General features: G+C 47.8%; 1 protein-coding gene across 1 annotated transcript; it reads right to left on the bottom strand.

Annotated features, from left to right (window-relative positions):
* Nucleotides 1–2309: 2309 nt before the first annotated feature.
* On the bottom strand, nucleotides 2310–23706 carry LOC142775403 (uncharacterized). Its single transcript, XM_075876803.1, has 4 exons — nucleotides 23636–23706; nucleotides 5165–7498; nucleotides 2676–4924; nucleotides 2310–2323 (listed from the first exon to the last, which is right to left on the bottom strand). Exons 1-4 carry the CDS (start codon nucleotides 23704–23706, stop codon nucleotides 2310–2312), a joined length of 4668 nt encoding a protein of 1555 aa, XP_075732918.1.
* Nucleotides 23707–24141: the final 435 nt, after the last annotated feature.

Here is a 24141-nt window from a genome sequence, read left to right as displayed (position 1 = left end):
TTCTTAATCTCATCTGCCCACCTAACCTTCTGTCTCCCCCTAACCCGCTTGCCTTCTCTTGAAATCCAGTTAGTTACCCTTAACGACCAGTGGTTATCCTGTCTACTTGCTACATGCCCGGCCCATGTCAATTTCTTCTTCTTGATTTGAGCTATGATATCCTTAACCCCCGTTTGTTCCCTAATCAACTTTGCTCTCTTCTTGCCTCTTAAGGTTACACCTACCATTTTTCTTTCCATTGCTCGCTGCGTCGTCCTCAATTTAAGCTGAACCCTCTTTCTACGCCTCCAGGTTTCTGCTCCGTAGCTAAGTACCGGCAAAATACAGCTGTTATATACCTTCCTCTTGAGGGATAGTGGCAATCTACCTGTCATAATTTGAGAATGCTTGCCAAATGTGCTCCACCCCATTCTTATTCTTCTACTTACTTCAATCTCGTGGTTCGGCTCAGCGGTTATTACCTGCCCTAAGTAGACATAGTCTTTTACAACTTCAAGTGCACTATTACCTGTCTCGAAGCGCTCCTCCTTTCCGAGGTTGTTGTACATTACTTTCGTTTTCTGCAGATTAATTTTAAGACCCACCTTTCTGCTCTCCCTGTCTAACTCCGTAATCATGAGTTGCAATTCGTACCCTGAGTTACTCAGCAATGCAATGTCATCGGCGAAGCGCAGGTTACTAAGGTACTCTCCATTAACTCTTATCCCTAACTGTTCCCATTCTAGGCTTCTGAAAACCTCGTGTAAACACGCGGTAAATAGCATTGGGGAGATTGTGTGCCCCTGCCTTACACCCTTCTTGATTGGTATTCTGTTGCTTTCTTTATGAAGCACTATGGTAGCAGTTGATCCCCTGTATATTTCTTCCAGGATGTTTATATATACTTCATCGACGCCCTGATTCCGCAGTGTCTGCATGACGGCTGATATTTCTACTGAATCAAACGCCTTTTCGTAATCTATGAAGGCTATGTATAGTGGTTGGTTATATTCTGAGCATTTCTCTATTACCTGATTGATAGTATGAATGTGGTCGATTGTTGAGTAGCCTGTTCGAAAACCTGCTTGTTCCTTTGGTTGATTGAATTCTAATGTTTTCTTTACTCTGTTAGCAATTACCTTTGTAAATCGCTTGTATACTACAGAGAGCAAGCTAATCGGCCTGTAATTCTTCAAGTCCTTGTCATCTCCTTTCTTATGTATTAGGACGATGTTAGCGTTCTTCCAAGACTATGGTACCCTTCCCGTCAGAAGACACCTCGTAAACAGGGTGGCTAGTTTTTCTAACACAATTTGTCCTCCATCTTTCAGCAGATCTGATGTTACCTGATCCTCACCAGCAGCTTTGCCTCTTTGCATGCTCTACAAAGCTTTTCTGACTTCTTCTATCATTACTGGTGGGGTGTCATCTGGGTTACTGCTAGTTCTTATAGTAATAAAGTCGTAGTTGTCCCGGCTACTGTACAGACCTCTGTAAAACTCCTCCGCTATTTTAACTATCCTATCTATATTGGTAGTTATTTTGCCTTCTTTGTTCCTTAGTGCATACATCCGATTTTTGCCTATCCCAAGTTTTCTCTTCACTGCTTTGACGCGTCCTCCGTTTTTCAGAGCGTGTTCAATTCTTATGTATGCCTTTTCTAGTAAAAGACGGACATGCAGAATATATAAGTGTTGTTATGGTGCCTCAGATATGCGCAATAATTGCTTTTTAATTGACAATCGCACACGTACGAACGATGATCCTTGAGCAACATTGGTTGTCGTTGCGGATGGGGTCGGCCGTTTGGGGTATCAGCTGGTGCTGTTACGCGTACCCAATTCGCGGTAACGGTGAACAAACAGACAAATTTACAGTCAGACAGACCAAAGTTTTTGCGTCGAAGGTCTCCAAGAAAGACTATCATCGTTAAAAACACAAAAACTCCCAAGCATTTTCCCGAGGGTGAACAAGGTTAAGTGCAAATGCACGGGGTGATGCTATGAGGGGTATTTATTAATTCGCACTATTATATTTAATAATCACACTATGGTGCCTTTATGGTGTAATGGTTTCTGGGAATCGCAATTTTATCACACGGGGGAGTTTACGTTAACTCACTGGCGAATGCCAACGGATTTTAACTCTTTACTCCCCCTCATAGCATCACCCCGTGCATTCGCACTTAACCATGTTCACCCTTGGGGAAATGCTTGGGAGTTTTATTACTGATGATGATGATAAAAGTGTAATTAATGAATTTAAGTGTTGTTTGTCATGAAGCATTTGTACACAGATACATTATATACGAAGTATTATTTATTTACACTTCACGATTTTCGTACTATGCATAAAATGCACGCATCGCGAGCGCGTCACACACACACACACAAACTACACTACAGATTAGCACCTATTCGTGTTATCGTTGTAGCTCACGGTTAGTACCAGCGCTTTGTGATCCGAGAAATGTAGGGTGAGCGGATCCGGCAAGACGGAGCGGACCGCACAGTTCCTACTGAACGCCAAGTCTATGAAGCCACCGTTGATCGTGGTCGGAAACTCGAGAGACAGACACGTCATCGAGTAATTGTTCAGCATGTGGTCAACCAACCAGCCATTGTCCTTTCTAACGTCCACGTTAAAGTCACCCACCACCACAATCGGAACCGAGGGACGCGCGCGCACAGACTCACTCTCCAACGCCGCATCCATCTGCTCCAAGACGTCATCTCTCGAGAGGTTCGGGGCCAGGTAGACGGTCACAACCAGGACAGCATCGCCGGAGTAGGCACTGGTGTAGACGGAGGCGTACGGTGAGTCGTCTCTGAGCGGCGAAGTACACACGGCATGCGAGAGGACGTTGGCGTAGACGTGTCCAACCAAGCACACGCCGCAGTACTCGCCCCGGCTTCCACTCCGGGCGAAGGAGCACGGGTCGTCAGTGGGACACGTTCGCGGCGATGTATCAGGAGCGAGGTCGGCACGCTGTAAGACCAGGAGCTGGGTCCGGTCCTGCTGTCGCCTGAGCTCTTCAGTGAAGGGCCGGTAGCGCTTTAGGAAGACGTCCACTCCACCAGCCCTTCTCTCGGCGAGGGCCCGGGTCACGCGATCGTAGCCACTCAGGGAGACATCGGCAGCGCAGTCACCGGAGGAGCGATTCCAGGTCTCCGTGAGGCAGAGGAGATCAACTCTGGAGAGTACGGGGTCTTTGGCAACGTCCAGTGCATGAGCCGAGAGAGAGCGGACGTTTAGGAGCGCGAGCGTAAACTTCCTACAGCCACCCTCGCACACCCTGCGGAAATGCTGGTCCCTCAGAGCGGAGAGGTAGCGCTGCGTGACGGTGACGAGACGGTGATTCTCGAGCCTCCGAAACTCATCGAGCATGGGTTTGTCGGGGTTGCCTTGCTTGAGGTAGAAGGTGTGGTCTCTTTCAGCGTTGGTGAGGTATTGTCCGTTGAGGTTGGTACACCGAGAGAGCGCAACGTAGACGAGCTTCTGCGGGTGCGTCTTGGAGTAGTCGTACACGACCGAGGCGTAGGTTCCCCCCTGAGATTTGTGCACGGTGATGGCGCTGGCCTGGACAAGGGGGAACTGCGTCCGTTTACAAGCTATGCCGGCCTTTCGATCTACCGTGACGGTGGCCCACTGCATCTCGATGGGTATCCAGTTCTCGCTGGTCACGTCGTAGCCGTTGGAACGGGCCTCGTGAACGGCCCGAGCGGCGCGCGCACGCGTGAGCTTTCCGGCACCGGGCACGTCGAACTCAAGCCACAGTCGCCTCACGCGCGTCTCTTCATCCTCGTCTCCTTCTCCTTCTTCATTCACTTCATCTCCATCATCGGGCAACGAGCCGGCGAGCTCACACAGGCGCAAGACTCCAACCCCACCGTTGACCAGACCATCCACGAGATCGATGTTACGAGTCATCATGTAGGGCTTGTCAACCACGGCCATGACTTCCCCGGGCAGATTCGCAAACTCGCTGGGAACCATGCGGACAACCCTGCGCTTGACATTCTCGAGCAGATGCGGCGTCTTGCAGCCGAGGTACCGATCACGCGCGCGAAGCACCACGAAGTCGTCCTGCGAACGGGCCACGGTTTCGTTGAAACGCGTGACATCAGCGTTCGAGTAGAAGATGCGCACGGCCGAGGGCGCGCGCTCGGCGGCTTCCTCGACCATGACGAACCTGGATTCGAAAAGCTTTACTTCTTCGGGCTCAAGCGCACGGCCGTCCCCAATCTTGGTGAGGACCGCGGAGAAGGTGACTTCAGACTGGCGCACGACTCTCACGAGCGGGAAGTATTCGAGATGATGCCTGGTGACAGTGCTGAATCCGAAGAGACCATCAGCACTGCGGGGCCGCTTGAAGATCTCACTGGCACGCACGGGCGGCAACTGCCGCAGGTCCCCGCAGAGGATGACGTCCAGTCCACCGAAGGGTTCGGTGAGTCGCTGCGTGATCTGGCGCAGACGGCAATCAACCAGTTTGAGTTGGTTGGCGGACATCATACTGACTTCGTCTATGATGACGCACTTGACTCTGCGGAAGGCACACCGGAAGGTGTTCAGGTCACTAGGTCGGAATCCACCGTCACCCATGACTCCGAGGCGGGCGTCCTGTCGGTTTCCACGGGCAGCCCGCACGAGTTTGAAGGCACTGTGGACGGTGGTTCCACCCACAGCAACGGCGGCCTTTCCCGTACTGGCACAGATCACGTACGCGTTGTAGATGGAAGGGACGGATGAGGAGGAGCCGTCTTCCCAGCCAACGGCACCGCAGCAGTCCGCACAGCGGTTATACACGTCCATGGCGAGCTTGAGCACGAAGGTCTTGCCACAACCCGCGGGTCCCGTGAAGAAGACCCGCATCGGAGGCTTCCCTGGCGTGGTCTGGCTGTGCAGAATCTCGCGCAGCAACTCGTACTGCTCGGGGTTGGTGCTGCGCATCGTCGAGACGTACTCTTCTCGTTCCATGATTCCGCGCCGTTTGCGTACCGCAGCACACGGCGTACTGACCTCCTAGAGCAGTCGGAGCAGGCACTCGTTAGGCAGCACGTCCGCGTACACACTAGCATCCGCATCTCGTCGTTCGGGGATTTGTACCCGTGCGCACCCGTCATCTTCATTACATTCTTCTTCTTCTTGCATTGTTCTTTCTTCATCCTCCTCTCTCTCTCGCCTGAGCCGCAGCATGTCGGCGTAGTGGACCTCCACCATTTCTTGCACCAGTGCATCGTCATCCGCCGGGTTGTATTCTTTTCGTTTTACCTCGATCAACTGCTTGTTGTTCTCGTAGATGGACACATACCTATTACCATCCAACACATCAACAGTTTCGCTTCGGAACGGGACGTATAGAAGGACATTTTCCCGCATATACGACTCCACATCGTTACCGGGGTTGTATCCGCGGTAGCGTATCACAGCCGGCCGTACCCTGAGCACGTAACGGCAATCACCCTTCGCCGGCCGGTACTTGCTGGTGAAGTCGGCGAGGCATACGTCGTTGAGGGTAGGCGGCCTGGCCTCGTACTTTTGCACGAGGTTCGCTTTCCAGATGTCGGTGGAGCCCGGAGGGAGCGCCTCCAACTCGGCACGCGTTTTGCGTACGCGCACCCGTTCTTCGGGGTAGCACGTGGGGACGTACACCACCTCCCGGCTCTTGTGCGACATGTCCTGTTTGACCAGAAACCAGGCCGCCTCCTGTGCCGACATTTCAATTCCTTTAAGGATGTCCACACGAAGCTTGCGGATCACGGCTTCGATGTCGTCGTTGGGATTCCTTTTGAGGATCTCGGCAATGGTGCGTTTAAGGTTGGACATTCCGCGGTCGGACTTATTGACATAGTCCACCACGTAGGAAGCGCACGCGTAGTGATCGAGTATTATCTGCATATCCATATTCGAATCCAAGACCCGGCCTATCCACGCGTTGAATGCATTCACAAACTTCTCCGCCGGGGTCCTTCGATGGAGGACGCAGGGTCGCGAAAGGCCGGCGCGCAGGACATCCATATACTCCTTCTCGGAGTGCAGGCCGAAAGTGCGTAGGAACGAGGCGAAATCCTCAAAGTCGCCGGACTCGAGGCCCTCGTGCATTTCATCATACTTCTTGAGGGCCTTGAGACGCTGGCGTTCCCGCTCACTCTCCGCATTGTCTCCCTCCGGCGCAGGTGGAAACGGCACCACGATCCTCGTTTCATCACTGGGAATGAAGGGCGCCCCGAACCGGCACTTGGTGCGGCCGCGCTTGTAGCACGTGTGGGTGTGCTGATGCGTCTGCGTGCGCGGCCGCCTGAGGAGCGTAGTGTCGAGCGTGAGAAGTTGGGCCACCATCTCGAGGGTCTTGGGCATGGCACCTTCCTCACCGGTGAGCTCCTCGTCGGGCGCCTCTTCGAGCCACAGGATCACGTGCACGTGCGCGCTTCCTCTCTGCTGGAACTCCACCCGCTTGAAGTAATCGCGGATCACGTACGGGCGGAACGGCGAGCAGTTTCGGTCGGCGAGCACGTTCATGATGACGTCGAAGATCCTGTTGATGTACATCGCGCAGGCAACGGGGTCTTCGTTCATGAGCTCCACGCGCTCCCAGGCCATCATCTCGGACACGGGCCGAGGCGTGCCGTCGGGCCCAACCCGCAGCCGCTCCAGGGTCTCGAGCAGGCGCTCCCAGTGGACCTCGGACGCGGACATGGTCAGGAACGCGTGCGGCTTGCCCAACTGGCGGATCATTGCGAAGAGTTCACTCCTGTGATCCTGCCAGTACTGGACCGTATTTGGAACGCCCCGCATGAATGCGAAGTCGCGGTCCAGCTCCTCTTCCAGGAACTTCTTACCTCCACTCTCGAGCTGTTCGCGCGTGATGGAACCAGTGGTCTCGTTGGTGCGAAACATCATGTTGCTTTCCGCAACGTTGTACCGCATCACCTTCGCGGCCATGTACAAGACGTGCTCCGGCGTTGCTCCACGCCGGTCGGTGCGCCGTATCTCGCTGCTGGCCATGGCGAATGGCGTGGAACGCGGACCGATGACCTTGCGAGGCACGCCCATGTATATCGTGGGGAAGGCGAGCTCTTCTGCATACGCATCCATGAAGAGCGCCAGTGGGACGTAGTTCTCACCCGGAGCGAGGTGCAGGCTATGCGACTGATCGATCAGCTTGTCAGCGGCAGCGTCATCGTCCAGTTCACCGTTTCGCTCCCCATCATCTCTCATCAAGAGAGCGCGCGGTTGTTGCTCACCCTCCTTATTAAAGAAGATCGTCTTTGACATGGCATTGAGGGCAATGGCTAGTTGCACGGGGTCGTCCAAATCTATGTTCTCGGGGACAGTCTCGATGTCATCCGCGTCGTCTCCCCCGTGGACGCGTTCACCTTCACAAACGGCCGCATCATCGTCATCGAAGACACCCAGCCGACTCCAGTCGATGCGCACGCCGCTAGCGACATACAACGGCGCATGCTCCAGGTGCTTCAACCACGCCAAGATGTTACCGCGCTTCACCAGTCCATGCCTGTACGTAGCCGGACTCACCAGCCTCCGCTTCACGTGCACGTCTATCGCAACGTCCTCGGGAACCAGCCGCGGAAGACACTCCACCACGCTCGGAACGTCGATGGGCACGTTCACGATCTGTCCCTTAATGCCGTACTGACCGTTGCCCCGCGTGAGCCGCCTGATGCTCATAGAGGGGAGTCGAGGCGAGATGAGGCACTCTTCCACCGGGTTCAGATCGGGGAGGTCCGCGGGACGAGGCGGGTATGCGTAGCCGTGGCTCTTGCTTAACGGCGGAACCCGCCCGGCCAGCAGGGACTCTCGGCAAGACACACACACCCGGAACGCACCGAAGGGAGCCAGCCGCGGGTCTTGCACATCCATCTCGTCGCATCGGTGTTTGCCTGACCGTCTTCCGAACTCGTTACAAAGAACCCGCAACGCGTTCAACCTGTTGGTCTCGTTCCTCACGCCGGAAATGCAGCTCAGGTTGTTATCGAACCACAGCCGGTCACACATGGTGCAGCTGTGACCGAAGCTGCGATCCACAAAGTCGCGTTTGAAACGCGCGTCCAGACGAGCAAAGTCCAGGGCTCGCACCCTCTCCCGCGCGGCACGTTCACTGGCTCGAACGGCTTCGGGAACGTCCACTCGCCCTTGACGATTGCGAGCGGCGTCTTGACGCCGGCCTTCATCACCCTTCTCCGCCTGACGCTTGCGTTGTCGTTCCGCTTCTTGGGCCGCGTTCGCGGCTCAATGCTGACGCCTCATCTCGGCCTCGCGAGCGCGCAGTTCACCATCCGCTGCACGCTTCGCCCGCTTGTCCTCGGCCTCGCGAGCGCGCAGTTCACCATCCGCTGCACGCTTCGCCCGCTTTTCCTCGGCCTCGCGAGCGCGCAGTTCGGCATCCGCTGCACGCTTCGCCCGCTTGCACTCGGCCTCGCGAGCACGCAGTTCGGCATCCGCTGCACGCTTCGCCCGCTTACGTTCGGTCTCACGAGCCCTTCGCAGCGCCGCCTTGTCTTCCAACGTCGGCGAAACCACCGCGGTACCGTCACCTCCAACGACGGGTGCAGTGCTGGCATTCGGTTGTACTGCATTCGTTGTTGATGGTAGCGTTGCCTCCGGGACATCCATCGCACGACCCGCTCTCGACGGGAGACTGCGAGAGAAGGCGGGCACGCGAGAGAGAGGGGTGCGCGCGCAGCTGCAGCGAGCGAAGAGAGCGGAGGAGCGAGCGAAGGGGGAGGGGGACGCGCGTAGCGGCGTTAAAGATATAAGGCGCGTTACTGACACCGATATCAGCGTCGCGACCGTGGCTTATTCCGTAGAGCGTGGCGCTGCGGCCCGCCAAGTCCTCTTTCCTTTAAATATAGAGAGAAGACTGCGGACGCCGCCGACGGCGGTGGATGGTTTGGGGTCGCTTATAAAGTGTATTCACACTTAAAAAAGAAACGGTGCACACACCCTGGGACTGTCGCTTCACCTCAGTGCACAGATAAAAGAGTGCGTTAGTCGGCGTTATCTCGACGCTGACGATGGGCGTTGAATTGACAGTTTTTCTAGACATACCTGCCAGACAACTCGCAGCATTTCGCGCGAAAGGTCTGGCCGTCATAGATCAAAAAAGCGTATTTGTTTTTTGTTTGCTTGTTTTTAGTTTTTGTGCTGCCGTATCAGTGGGGATATTAGAGAAGCATGCTACTTTCAGGGTGTCGTTTTCACTAAGTGCCAAGCACTATGCTTGGTATGAACAGATTGTAAAATCATTTATTTTTGTGCGCTACCTAAGCTGGGCTCACTTCACCCCGCCGTGGTGGTCAGTGCTAAGGTACTCGGCTGCTGACCTGCAGGGCGCGGGTTCGAATCCCGGCTGCGGCGGCTGCATTTCCGATGGAGGCGGAAATGTTGCAGGCCCGTGTGCTCAGATTTGGGTGCAGGTTAAAGAACCCCAGGAGGTCTAAATCTCCGGAGCCCTCCACTACGGCGTCTCTCATAATCATATAGTGGTTTTGGGACGTTAAAGCCCACATATCAATCCATCAAGCTGTGCTCACTTGCTCCTTGCGTTACGTTGAAGTAAAACTAGATAACTTTGAGAACTCTACAAATTCGAGTATGAAAGTGAAAAACATGTATTTTTGTTTTCATTTAGTTCTTATCGAAATGACGCTGACAACTCCAGCTTGGCGCCGTCGAAGTGGCGGTGGCTCGAACTTACGTACGCAGTTAGGCTTGCTTTCACACCGCATCATGATCTCGGTGTCGCGCGGACATTTTCGCTCGCGATCAAGGCCGGTTTGGATTGAGTTCGGTTCAGAGGTTGGCCACTCAGCGATTGAAAGTAACCGTGCAACAACACCGCAGACTATGTCGTGATCAAACCTGCGATCAAGCGAACCCATGTCCACCTGTCGACGCTCTCCGGTCCGCGAGCTTCGCACACTGTAGTTCCTATACCCGTGCGAGAAAAAAAAAGAGAGAAAAAGCAGCAGTGATCTCCTCAGTTAAAAGCTTATGACAGAGTAGAACATAAAATGTTAATGAATCACTTAAAATTATGATAACTCTAATGATATGGTAAAATAGTTTAGGAATGTATTAACTAAGGAGGGAGTTTTGTTGTTTACTAATGTGTCATTCTTCAAATATACATTCCAGATTACGAGAAGTTCTTGAAGGAGCAGTCACATCGCTTTTTCTCGTAAATATATTGCATATTGCTAAGCGCTACTTCCAGTCATGATGAAGTATACACACATGTATATGCATACGATGTATCATTTATTTCGCTTCAAACAGTGATTTAAAATCTCTCTCTCTCTCTCTCTCTCTCTCTCTCTCTATATATATATATATATATATATAAGGGAAAGAAGTGTATACCTAAGGGCTCGTTTTTCCGTGTTTTAACACAATATGAATGAGATCTAACAGACAGTAATGCCAAGGAATGTACAGGGGTAGTTATTAGAACCAATTGAATGTACATAAGAAAGAAAAGTGGATGAAAACATAACCAGCCGTGCTCATGGCTGGTTATATATATATATATATATATATATATATATATATATATATATGAAATCTAACAGACAGTAATCCCAAGGAATGTACAGGGGAAGTTATTAGAACCAATGGAATGTAAATTAGAAGAAAGAAAAGTGGATGAAAAAATCACCAGCCGTGAGCAGGAATCGAACCTACGACCTTCGAATAACGCGTTTGATGCTCTAACCACTGAGCTACCCCAGCGGCCTTCCCTTCATCCACTTTTTTTGGGTTTATATGTGAATTTAGAAGTAAGAGTGACGGTCAGCGCCATCTATAAGCCAAACGACGAGTGTGAAAACACTCTTATGCGCATGTTTGGCGTCACGTAGCACGTGAGCTTATTAGGAGCGGGCAGCTGATTAATTGTCCCTCTTATACAACCTAAACACACCAAGTCTGCCAGTACGAGACCCTCGTTCAATGAAAATAAGGGAAAGAAGTGTATACCTAAGGGCTATTTTCCGTGTTTTAACACAATATTAATGAGATCTAACAGCCAGTAATGCCAAGGAATGTACAGGGGAAGTTATTAGAACCAATGGAATGTAAATAAGAAGAAAGAAAAGTGGATGAAAGAAAGTGGTTAGAGCATCCAACGCGTTATTCGAAGGTCGTAGGTTCGATTTCTGCTCACGGCTGGTGATTTTTTCATCTACTTTTCTTTCTTCTTATTTACATTCCATTGGTTATAATAACTTCCCCTGTACATTCCTTGGCATTACTGTCTGTTAGATCTCATTAATATTGTGTTAAAACAGGGAAAAACGATCCCTTAGGTATACACTTCTTTCCCTTATATATATATATATATATATATATATATATATATATATATATATATATATATATATATATATATATATATATATATATATATATATATATATATATATATATATATTCGCTTACAAACGTGCAAGTGAGCAATTAATAATCGGTTGCAGGCTATTCATTTAGGTATTCATGTTTCAAAGAACGCAATTACAATTTTACCTTAAGATAACCCCGTCACTCAGTTATCAAGAATTACTTGCAACCTGCGGAATATATCACAGTTGAACTCGGTAAAATATTAGGGAATATCTTATGATAACCACCTCCTTTGGCATACGACCAAGAAAGGAGTACGGGCACTGAGAGTGTTACGAAGGCTGTGCAGCATTTGATCAGGGATACGGAGAGCATCACTAATTACGTTTTACGTAATCTACACACATGCAGCTTTTCAGGACACCAGCAGTTTAGCCCCGTATGAGAATTTGGATGCGTTCTATATTCTCGTGCACCGGCTTTTAAATTGTGCACTCTTGGAAAGGAAGGCCCATATTTATTGCTTGGATTGGCGAAATTCATAGCCAGTAATATCCTCTACTTCGAAGCGGGGTTGTCTTCTCTTTTGTGCAGATTTAGGATACTAACTGTGCAACCACTCCTAAAGATTTATGAGGATTTTCTAAAACTAAAAAATATTTTCATGTATACATCAGCCACAGTTGTTTTTCCTATTTTATTTACTTCTGTTTCATGCAGCGTAGTTGGTCTTCGTAGAAGCACTTGTTGGACCACTAGATGTTAAACTGGCAGAAGTTCCTTGCATCAATAAGGAAAGAAACGTTTGTCACGATATATTCAAATTATACAAAACTTTCGCTTAACCATATAATAAACTAGCTTCTGCAGAGGCATTTAGAGCAGATAAACGTAAAAAAACTATCATAACTACAGATGCATCACACTCTGAAAAAAAAAAAACCTGGCATCAGTATTTTTTCCGAGACGTTCGATTGTTTATTCTCAATAAGACTTCCCAATTTCATATCAGTTTCTTTGGTGGAATAATATTATGAAAGCTGAGACCATCAATCTCAAGTGGGGACTTAGTTACATATACATTATATGTGTGTGTGGCACTCGCTAGAAATAGCCTTTCTCAATTATCAATTGGCTTTGGGACGTTATTATTATTATTCTCACTTATATCACTAACTTTTCGATTTCTGTTCCCTACCCACATAACTCTATTCAGGTTAATCTGGGTACCGGGCCTCAAAGGGACGAAAATGAACGAAAATGACGAAATAGTGGACGCTCCGGCGAAAGGTGCTCTCAGTGGTCTGGTATTCTTAAATATTCTGACAACAGTTCTCAGCATTCGTGACAGATTGGGAAGTCGAGCAGTAACTTGACCCTGTGAAGTCAGTTATCACTCCCCTAAACGAGTATTGACACCTCTTGTTTCCTTGGCGTAGCCATTTCTGTTCAGCACGAAAAGTAGTATTGTTACTTTTATAAAATTACACTCTAACGTTCCGAAATTGAATATAATATATACACACAGAGATGGTGTGGCTCCTTCCCCTCTTTCCTAGTGTTGCAACAAGGACGAAACAACTGAAAAATATTTTTTATCATGCATGCACTTCAATTTACCGAGGGGAAACAATGTCAAAACGGTGTTTTATCGAATCTGATTAAATTTTGTCATTTGAACTGAGACTTCCGTTCTACGGTGAAGGTTTTGAAAATAACCAGGGCGGTGCTCCTCCGAACTATGCAAGTTAGCGTCGTTAATTTAGGTTAACTATTATATAAATCATTAGTCATACGTTTTTTATGTCAACAGTTTCTTCATAAATGTATCGTTTCTTGGCCAGTTCCGAAAAGTAAGCGTGAGCCTTACATACAGGTAACCACAATCATCATCATCATCAAAAGGTGGAGCAGCTCCACGTGAAAAAAAAAACAAGTGATGACAAAGCAAAAATAAAAGTGGCTTCGTCCCGTATACTTTGGTGCACCTCCGGAAGAGGAGACCAGAAAAAGTATAAGCAGTGCTCGGCGCAGGCAGCACCAGAATGCTTGGCCATTTTTCGCGAATGTTATAAATTGTTCTAGATAAGATTACACGCAGGACACGAGTAGTACATATTGTTCTCGAACTTACGCGAGCACCAGAGAATACACTGGAATGTTTGATCACTGATGTATAGAGCATTTACAGAAACCAACAGTGCGCTTTGATACCGGTTCAATCACAATGCGCATGTGCTATCAATGATTCATTTACCGATACATAGACACGTTTCCAGCACCGGGCATAATTTCAAATTAAATTATTTAGGGCGACGGTATTACAAGTGAAATTTACTTCACAATATTAGTACGAACTGAACGAGTATAATTTTTTTTATTTCACAAGTTGAAACCGGCTTCTCGCAGCATCTCATTCGGCAGATGCATGGTTTCTCGTCCAACGAGATATATTTGTTTGTGACATTGCAATTCGAATTGCAGTGTTGCCCCGCCGCGGTGGTCTAGTGGCTAAGGTACTCGGCTGCGGACCCGCAGGTCGCGGGATCGAATCCCGGCTGCAGCGGCTGCATTTCTGATGGAGGCGAAAATGTTGTAGGCCCGTGTGCTCCGATTTGGGTGCACGTTAAAAAACCCTAGGTGGTCGAAATTTCCGGAGCCCTCCAGAACGGGCATCTCTCACAATCATTAGTGGTTTAGGGACGTTAAACCTCATATATCAATCAAATCAATCGAATTGCAGTGTCCACGACACGTCTATAACTTGTTTTCGATGCGCAGAGTCTGAGTGCGGTGCACTGCTCCCTATAGTTTACGTCTTCCTCAAGTAATGAAGAAGTAATGAAAAATTGTTTAGAGAACAACACGTCTCCAAATAGTGTAGTATGTTTCTGATTGATGATTGATTTGTGGGGTTTAACGTCCCAAAACCACCATATGATTATGAGAGACGCCGTAGTGGAGGACTCCGGAAATTTTGACCACCAGGGGTTCTTTAACGTGCACCCAAATCTGAGCACACGGGCCTACGACATTTCCGCCTCCATCGGAAATGCAGCCGCTGCAGCCGGGATTTGAACCCGCGACCTGCGGGTCAGCAGCCGAGTACCTTATCCACTAGACCACCGCGGCGGGGCTGTAGTATGTCTCTGCGTCATATAGAACATGTCAGAATATATTTTTTCCCAGTCTGTCAAGCTCGGCGATTCACACACACACAAAAAAAAAAGCTTAATGAACATTGTAACCGTGACTCTAAACAAAATTTTCAATCTGAAATTTGTAGTGCTTAAACAGAAAAAACAAAATTTTCATTCTGCGGTAAGACAGCTTCACTGCCTAATATTCGCGAGCCTCGTTGTAAAGTTAGCGAAATCAAAACCTATCATCACTGCCGCCTAACGTGCTGCGTTTTTAGTGTCCTCAAATTTAGGTTCAAGTAATTATCAAATACTGTTCACGAAAGAAGGTCGTTTGAACAGGCTATCGGTGACTAAGATGGACGTTAAAAAATGGCAGAATGGTACCAACATAAAAAATGACAAAAAACATCGACGAAGAAGCGGCCGCCACGTGCGCATGTGATACGAGACCACTGGCAGAATTAGACGCAGCGCCGGCATTTGTTTTTTATTTCCGGTGATGAGCGAGCAGTGGGACGTTGGTTGCAAACTTGAGGCAAACAAGCAATGCGTGCGTGACCTGTTCTTTAGTTGGTGAGCAAATATTGGGTTTTGCTCACGAACACTGTGCGGAGGGCAGTCTAGTGAGAATCGAACACTTGGCTCATTGAATCTATTGGCAGAACATTGTTGCGAAAAGTACTTGTTAACGTTGAGTTTTCTTTTTCGCTGTTTTCATTCACTCTGTTGCACAGTGCTGACATGGGTATCTGCTTCGGCTAAGTTAGCAATAAAGACGACATACATGTGGTTACGCCTGAAATTAGCCTTTTATTTGGAAATTACTCTGTATTTAACGGCGGAAAGTGGCATTGCGGCAACGAAACTAGTGCGTCATCGGCTAATATACCCGATGAAAATATGCTCACCAGGAGATCGCCGCATTGGAGCAGTGGTTATGGAGCTCAGCTTCTGACCCAGAGGTCGTGGTTTTGATCCCGGCTGGGGCGGTCGCATTTATATGGAGGCGAAATGGTAGCCGGTCGTGAACTGTGCAATGTGAGCTCTTGATAAGGTTATGCTGATCAAGAAAGCACAGTAGACTAAAAAAGAACGTGTTCAAAGAGTGTTGTTTCGCCTCACAAAAATAGTCCTTAAATATAGCATGCTTCTCGATTGCATTATCGACGCGCTTCCGCCACTTTCACTCAAGAATGGCAAGCATGTTATGAGCCCAAGAAAAAAAAATATTTTTAGTTTGATAGAAAAGTGACGAGCGCCGAGAATTCAAGGAACGGAACGCAAGCCAGCAGCAAAGAAGCCAATAGGGAAGACAGGCTCAAGTTTGCGCAGCGCCATTGGCCGCCCTAGCGGAGAGAGGGCAAAGCACTGGTCGCTCGGACGGGCCGCGCTTAATGGGTGTTCCCATTGTGCGCACGCAAGTCGGGTTGCTTTAAGCGCTTATTTCGCAATCCTGCATTTTGCAAGATATGGGCGCCGCTCTTTCGTCATCGCGAAAAGCCGGCGCGCACTAGTGCTGCATTATTAGCTGCTACAAAAGTTTAAACATGACGAACACCTAAAATCTGCCCGTTACGTTCTACCGCTTCCAATGCAAGCATGCAGTGCGAGAAACTAAGGCGTCAAGAGTGGATCAAGGCAGTTCGCCCATACTCCGCGGTCTCGTTGCTTTGAAGTATTTTAGTTGTGTGCAGTACTACGAAATATTACGTGAAAGACACGCGATGGCCGGACTCATACTAAAAGAAAGCGCATTTGTAAACTTAAACTGCAGCGAATAGGCAACCGCTGTACATTACGTGATTGGGCTCTGGCTTTCCGAGACAACCATTGGTAGTGCGAAAGCGGTGGAGCTTGCTAGCTTAATACACCACTGCTAGAATACCGTGCTGTGAGCCTTGCAAGTGCTCTATAAAGCTGATGGCTGTTGACATCTCGCCGCTGCTCAATGTAAACAGAGTTTTGTGGCAGGTTCGCGCTGAGCGTTTAACGTACATGTCTTGCAAGCAACACTCACCGATAAGTTAGCATGATGAGGTGTTGCGATGCTATCTATGATCGAAGTCATATGTTCGATTCCCGCATACGCCATTTGCATTTAAACGGGAGCAAAACGCAGCAACATTGCACTCAGGTTTTGGTGCAAAAATATGGGGCGTATTGGTGCTGCATATTTCACGTGTATGGAGGTATGACGCTCAATGTAAACAGAAGGGACACTTGGTGAGTGTGTATCGTCTGTATGTTGTCGTCGCGCCTTACAATTCAAATAGATTTAGGTGCACGTTTTAAAAAAAATTGAGGTGGCCGGAATCAATCTAGAGTCTCACACCACGGCGTGCCTCCTAACGATAGGATGGTTTTGGCGCGCAAAATATTATAACCTTGCATGCGCTCGAGCCGTGGCGGATATATAACTGCCGCTATGAAAACGAGTTGAAAAAAAGAACCAAGGCAGATATAAAATTTTCGATGGTTTCGCGAAATTTGACGGAGTTATCAGAGGCGAATCTCGGTGTAACTGAACACAGGCATGATCCTAGTTGGTATTGTATGATATGACGAAAACCCAGTGAGCTGTCAAAACAACCAAATCGACATTCGAATCCGTCAACATGCTGCGTGATCAGGCATGGATATTATCCGAAATGAAACTTGCGCTGCAAAAAACATGCTTTGTTGAAGTGGACATGAAATACTATTTTTGGGTGCGCATCTTTACACTTTCAAAAGAACTGCAAAAAAGTCCAAGGTGTGTTTGCACTTACGATACAACCTTGTTAACTTCCGATGAAAACCTCGGTAAAAGTGAAACTCTTATGAAACGGAACACTCCACATTGAAATGGTGCCAGGCACGACAGAGCAGAGGTAAGTTTAGTCTTTTCACGCTGACCTCCTCATCAAATTAGAGCCGCGTCACAAACTTGGCATTCAAGCAATCGAAACTCGAGCGCTATATACAAACGGATGCAAAAGCGTGGTGGTGGTTTGCCGACAGCTCCGAGAAGACACGAATGCCGCAGCAAATGCGCGTTTTTACCGGTAACACACATGTAAAATTCGTGCCGTCACTTCACTTTTAATGTCATAGAAAGGCGGCTGTTTACCATCGACGTGCACGTGGCACGAGCTTAAAGGCATCGGTTTGACTTGCTTGGTCCCGCAAATGTTGTCGATGAATCGCTCTCAGTTCTGATAAGATTCACACCGTGAGAACGTGTATACAATTTTTTTAAACCTTCGGAGCAAGTCAGAGGTGACGCTGCACGTGCAGGGTGACCAGACAACAGCGCGTGAAGAGCGCGTGAACGTGCTGAGACAGTGCAGGCAGAAGGCGGGAGCGGGGTACCGAGCGACCGTTTTTTCGCTAGAAAGGTGACCAAAACGCTGTTTCACATGCCGCGATTGCAGCGAAAAAAAATCGTTCTGTTCGCTCCAATCGCCCTGTTCGCAACCGCCGCTAATGGCGGTTTCGTTTCACATGAACCGCGAACGGTCCGCGATTTTCGCTCTACGACTGGAGTGGCAAGTTCTTGCCACCGCTCACTGTGACAGACACGAATGTAATGTATTAATATGTACGTTATGACATCATGAAGTTACCGTGAACGCTAACGAATGGCTCGCTTGTTTCGTCATTTAAGAACACTATCCAGTCTGAATTCATTTTAAAATGCACAGCATCGGCCATTACCAAAACAAACACGTCGACTCTATTTCGATGGCTTGGCTGGACCAGCCCTATTTCGACGGGTTCCGAGCAAAAATCACTCCCGCCACTGTGATCAGAGCGAAAATTTCCAACATGTTGGAAGCTCGCTGCGGACCGCTGCGGCGGGAGTGAACTGCCCCCCCCCCCTTTTTTTTTTTTGCTGCGAGCGAATTCGCAGCCTGAAAACCACCACTTTTTGTGTTATGTGAAACGGCCTAAACGCGAGTGGCGCAGCGCCCCCTGGCCGAGGTTGGGAGGCCCATGCAAGATATCTCTATCGTTACTATGGCAACTACGTGCAACCACGCTTTGTCGCGTTCCCGCGTCTGCTTCCCATAGAGTTTCTCAAAGTTAACTACAGGGCACTCTGGCGCTGCGATCGTTCAGCAACCATGGGAATGATGGGTAGTACACACATTTGCCTAGTCTTCGTACTTGCGGGTGGCTAATCGTACTTGCGGCTCTGTTTATTGCTGTGTTTCGGTATTGTTTTAAAAGAAAGATTGAATTCTTTTGAACTTCCTGAGCCAATTTGGAAATTAAGTCTAAAAAAATAAAATGGTGAAGCGCAACCGCTGAACATTTGCTAATACTTGTTTCGTAAGAAAACAGCTCCAAGCCACACGAACACACACGGAGCCAAAAGCAGGCCAGAAGTACTAATATTAGACAAATTTGTGTACTACCTATCATTCCCATGCTCGCTGAAGCACCGTGCGTTGTAGCTCCCATAGACACTAGCGCTAGAGTTCCCTCTAGTAAGTATTGTGGGAAACTCTATGCTGCTTCCCTACGGTTTCGCCGTCTGATCCGCGCACGTCGGTCCGCGCTGCCGTCGCAGCTGACCTCTGCCAGTCAGCGAGGAGAAGGGGGAGGGTATTTCCACTTACATTATTTGTGCTAGTGCGTTCATTTGTATATGTGTGTCTCTACACACACAAATCTTTAAGATTTTGAAAGGAGTGCAAACACCCCCTCCTCCGCCTATGCTAATGTTGTCTAGTGAGGAGTACATCACAGCAAAACACCATATCTGACGCCTCAAAGCGGCTAATCTACGTGTATGTACACCGTTACTGCCATCGTTCTCTAACAGTCGAAGTCGGCGTAGGTCATTCGTTTTTGCCAATATTGTTATATGTTTTCTGTCCTACGTTCACTGCCTTTTTCGGTACCCTCGCTGAGTACAGGAAAGGCGGAAGCGAAGTAAACCTGTATGCCACGGCATCCGGTATTACAGTGAACCTAAGCACCCCCGCTTCACACCATTATTCTAACAAATTATCCGTAATTGGGCTATACTTTGTATAAATGATGATTTTATGCCTGCAGGTAATCTTTTCCATTCCTTCATGGGTGTGGATACGGGGAAATAAAAATATTAGTGTAAGTTTTGCCAGAGTGATCGCAAGGGCGAGGAATTTTGGCAATGCATCAGTGGCGCCCGCTTTTAATCCCGCTTCTGCCGCGGTGTGACTAAATATGTTGACACTGTCCTGACACCATATCCAATCACACAACGCAGATCGCGGCTTAGACATTTATGAAATAAAAGTGTGACTTTCATTTAACGGTGCGCATTGGGGCTGGAATACCGAGAACAACAACAGCGTTCATTCTCGATGTGTCTTGTGTTATAATTAAGATTACATGCCATCGGATAAATAAAAAAATGAATAAACTCACGCCTGTAAATTGTTTCACCAGTCTGTCTTATCCATCAACTCTCATTTTAATGCAATAGTGTTAAAAAGCTCGTTTCACAGAAATTCTGGCAGTGGTCTCGGCTTCCGCGTCGCTGCACGGTTGTGAGCGAAAAATTATCATATGCGTCACCGAAATATCGATAATGATACAAATAGAATAAATAATGAAAGGCCTTGTTCAGAGAAGGAATCAAACACGGGTCGTTTGGGTCCGAGTGGAAATTGAACCTGCATCGTTTCAGTGTCAAGCGGTTATTCTACCGCACGGCCAAGCGTGTGCCAATGAATACATTACCTTCCTCTGCTCTGGAATGCAGTGAAAGAGACACATGCTTTACAAGCACACGCGTCCTGCATACATGCTTCACAATGCAACATGAAACATTGCAGTAATAATGCGTGGTAATACCATGGTAATGCCCATGGAAATCAGGCGTATGAACATGTGATTATCACATTGACTTCGTGGTTTAAAGCCGGTAACCCACTACAAAACGCACGCACGCTACTGCGCCTGTTCCTTTGTGTTATGTAAAGGGTTCATAGCTGGTTTGAAAAGATTTCATGCATTCAGTGTTTGAAGTACGCACTAAAAACAGAAGATCACTATCGTGTTGATCTCCTAAAGGCGTATAGCTCTAGGGTCCCCTAGTTTTTAATGACCATTACAACCTTGTTCCGCTTTTATCAAATGAGCATGATCTAAAAAAACCGTAGAAAGGGCAAGATGAGAGTTTGTGATGAAAGATCCGTAAACAGGGGTTGTGTCTTCCTCAAGGCTACAACAAAATTGTTTTCTTTAGCACTAGCCTGTGTACGCTTCGTACCCTCTCCTCAATACATAAATAACTATATGAAGATAATGCGAAAGACATCGCGTCGACAGACCCTTCTATGAAAAACTGCCCCATTTTCATTAACATCAATGAGTCGTCGGAACTTCGCGGATGACAGACAGTGACTTGCAACTATATGTGACGAGCAGACCCCTAGGCATAAGACCACCATGATATACTAACAAGTGGTTCATCAAGACAGAAAAATATTACTTGGTATGTTGATACACACCCCTTTTCAGAGCCCGGCAATCACCACTCGAAATGGGTGTGCTTCTATTATTGACAACCTCGTAAAATATTGGTGCATTGATTACAAGTATACATTTGCATATATTACCACAAGCTTTAGGATTGTTATACGGTATAAGTCCTGTATTGAAGTATTTCAAGTTAATTGTGCTTGTGTTTGCACACGCATTCCTGACAGTTAAATTATATTTCATGTATTCTGATTTTCTTGTCTTTAAATACAGCTGAATCTGATTTAAGGGGAATGTGGGAAAACTGAGAAAGCAGACACCAATTTACCACAGAATCGGGGAATAGTAATATGAAAACTGCGATAACGCGCATGTTTTCTCCGAAAAAGTAATAATAAACTCTGAAAAACACCATGTGAATTTTAAGAAATAACTAACTTAAAGAGCAGATATTAGGAAAAGATGCACCCCAAACAGCGATATTTTGATAGCCCTCATAAGAGTTCTTCTCGTTCATGAAAAGTCGTTAGTCCATTCGCGGTTGCCTCAATGCCGGGTACCTCGGAGCTGGAGCCGCTATCATCAGTATAACAGCCACCCAGTTGTAATATTGTATCTTTTTTTCTTCGACAGATGTTGATTATCTGATTTGTTGAGCTCGTTGCAAAGACATAGTCACTGTCCACTATACTGTCAGCAGTCACAAAAAATATGTGAAATGGTTTATTTGTCGTCACAGGTCACAGACTGCGGTATCGGCCATTTCAATGCGGAAAGCGTAGGACAACTGGCTATACTTTTGAGCGTAAATATATGTATATGAGCTTTTCACCAAGAAAGGAAAGACGTAATGGAGCAAATGGAACATACAGGAAAGGTGAAGAAAGAATCATACAAGTCTACGAAATTTTGAGACGTGATAAGAGTGCATGAGCGCAGGTACCCATGCTCTTTCTAGCCATGAAAAAAAGCAATCGTGATCGTAAAATATACGTTCTATTGATGACGGTTTGTTGTTTCTCGTGACAGCAGCAGTCTCAGGAACTTTCTGAAAGCTTTGATCCACATACGTTTTATCAGACAGACCTATCGGATGCGGCGCACAGAGCTTTTTGACTGTCAAGAAAGAAGGCATGCTGGTCGTTTTCTGTTCACGCAGCACTTTAGATATCACAAACTACGAAAAAGTATCCCAGTTTCACCGCAAGGGTGATGTAAATAGTGAGGTAACAACAAATTAAGTAAGGCTAAAATTTTTACATCCAGTGTTGCATAACTCTACAAAACGCTGCCGCAACAGAACACAGCCGCTCGAGCTAGGAAAAGGGAATCCACACAGTCGGTTTTCGTTGAGAGCGAAAAACTTAGAAAGGTATACAAGCCGTCCGCTGATGTCTGTCAATATAGGAGGTGGAGAAAAACTTTATTTATCCCAAGATAGAAAGGTGTGGTGGTGGAGTGTCAGAGGAGCCTACCCAGCTAAGGTCTCCGCTACTCTCTTCGCCCAATCCAGGATCTGGTCCTGAACCTCAGGTGTCGAGCTGCACTTAGCAGCCTCCCACTGCTCCCTACTATTAATATGTAAAAGATTAGGTGGTGGGTTCCAAGTACAACCCCACATAATATGGTCTAGGTGAGCTCTTTGTTGGCAGAAAATGCACAAAGAGAAGGGGTATATCGCAGTGTGTATAAGATGGTGAAAAGGTGGGGTAGGAAACAAACGGGTCTGTAACTGGCGCCATATAGTATTTCATGGTAGCGCGAAGCTCCATGGTGTAAGAAGGGGGGAGGGGGTACATAGTGCGTTGTAGGCGGTAGTGATTTGTTATAACGTGGCAGGTCAAAAGACGATCTCTCGCGCTGAAAAAGGCAGCGTATATAGTCCAAGGTGTCATCAGAGGCCTCCGCTCGGCCGGTAATTCCTCGATCACAGATATGAGCCGCCTCATTGCCACTCAACCCCACATGCGCAGGCGTCCATATGAGAGCAACGTCTTGCATGGGAGGATGCTTCTTAATAATTGAAAGGGCATTTGGTGAGATGCGACCTGCACTGAAGTTACTATGACGGTTTTGGAGTCTCTAGCAATTATAATGACATCGGGGATGGACAGACATAAAGCGATGGCAGCCTCCTCTGCCTCCTCCGAAGAGTTGACAATCATGAGTGCTGTTGTGAGCGCCTTGCCGTTATAATCGACAGCAGAGAGGGCATAGGATGAGGAGGATGGGTATTCTGCCGCACTGACATAGAGCCCATCATTGGCTACACGCAATTTTTTTCTGAAGAGCTTTTGCTCTTTGGATTCGATGCATGATATAGCCATGAAAGCAATGTCCCGGAGAAAGAGTTTTTTTCTTTTTCAACTACTGCTGGAGTTCTTTCTTTGTGAGATCATCTTGTTTGAAGCACTATTTTACGACTTTTTCTCGAAGAAGGCAGCCTTGAGGAAGAATGAGAGTCGAAGAGAGAAAGCTGCATCAGGTCGGTCACTGTAAGTCCGCGCCCCAAAGAGCGAGCCGCCGCTTTGGCCCTTCGGGGCGACAGGGGACCGAAATTTGAGCTCTTTATTGCGCGTCAGGGCTGCTTTAGAGAATGTATCTGTTTCTAAAATTGCTACAGTTTTGTTGCGAAGCAGGATTCACGCGATGATGTAAACTCGTCTTGGGATTGGTTCTCCTCGGCTTGCCTGATTGGTCCATATAAGCCGCTTCCCAATTGGTGCAGAACAGTGGTCTCCCGCACGGTCCGCGCCCCCATGGATGCTGGAAAACTATTTAAGCAGCGACCCGGGCTCTTTTTGGGGTGAGTGGACTCGGGGTGTACAACGCGTCTCACCACCGGAGACCAGTCATGAAAGCCGAGGGGTATGCCATCATTTTCTATGTTTTTGTATTTGTGACACAGTGCATTGTGCAAATTTAAGTTGTATTAGATAAATCAACCCCCAATGAGTGCTACCCGAAATAATCGTGTCGACTTGTCATCGCTTGCCTGTGCGAAATTGCTCCCACACTTCGTCTCTATAGTCATCCGATGCATCTAGCTTAAATAACTCCGAAGTTTCGCTACAATATGTTGGGTGCATGTTTTTAGGAAGGGGTGGTATGAGACGTTGTTTGTGTATGTGATGTGGAATGTTGTATTCATCATTGGTGTGCGAGGTGAAGCTAATTCGGGTAGACGATAAAATGT

This window comes from Rhipicephalus microplus, chromosome X (assembly GCF_043290135.1).
Source record: "Rhipicephalus microplus isolate Deutch F79 chromosome X, USDA_Rmic, whole genome shotgun sequence".
Taxonomy (NCBI): domain Eukaryota; kingdom Metazoa; phylum Arthropoda; class Arachnida; order Ixodida; family Ixodidae; genus Rhipicephalus; species Rhipicephalus microplus.
The sequence above is the reverse complement of the archived record's forward strand: the minus strand, read 5'-3'. Positions and strand labels throughout refer to the sequence as shown.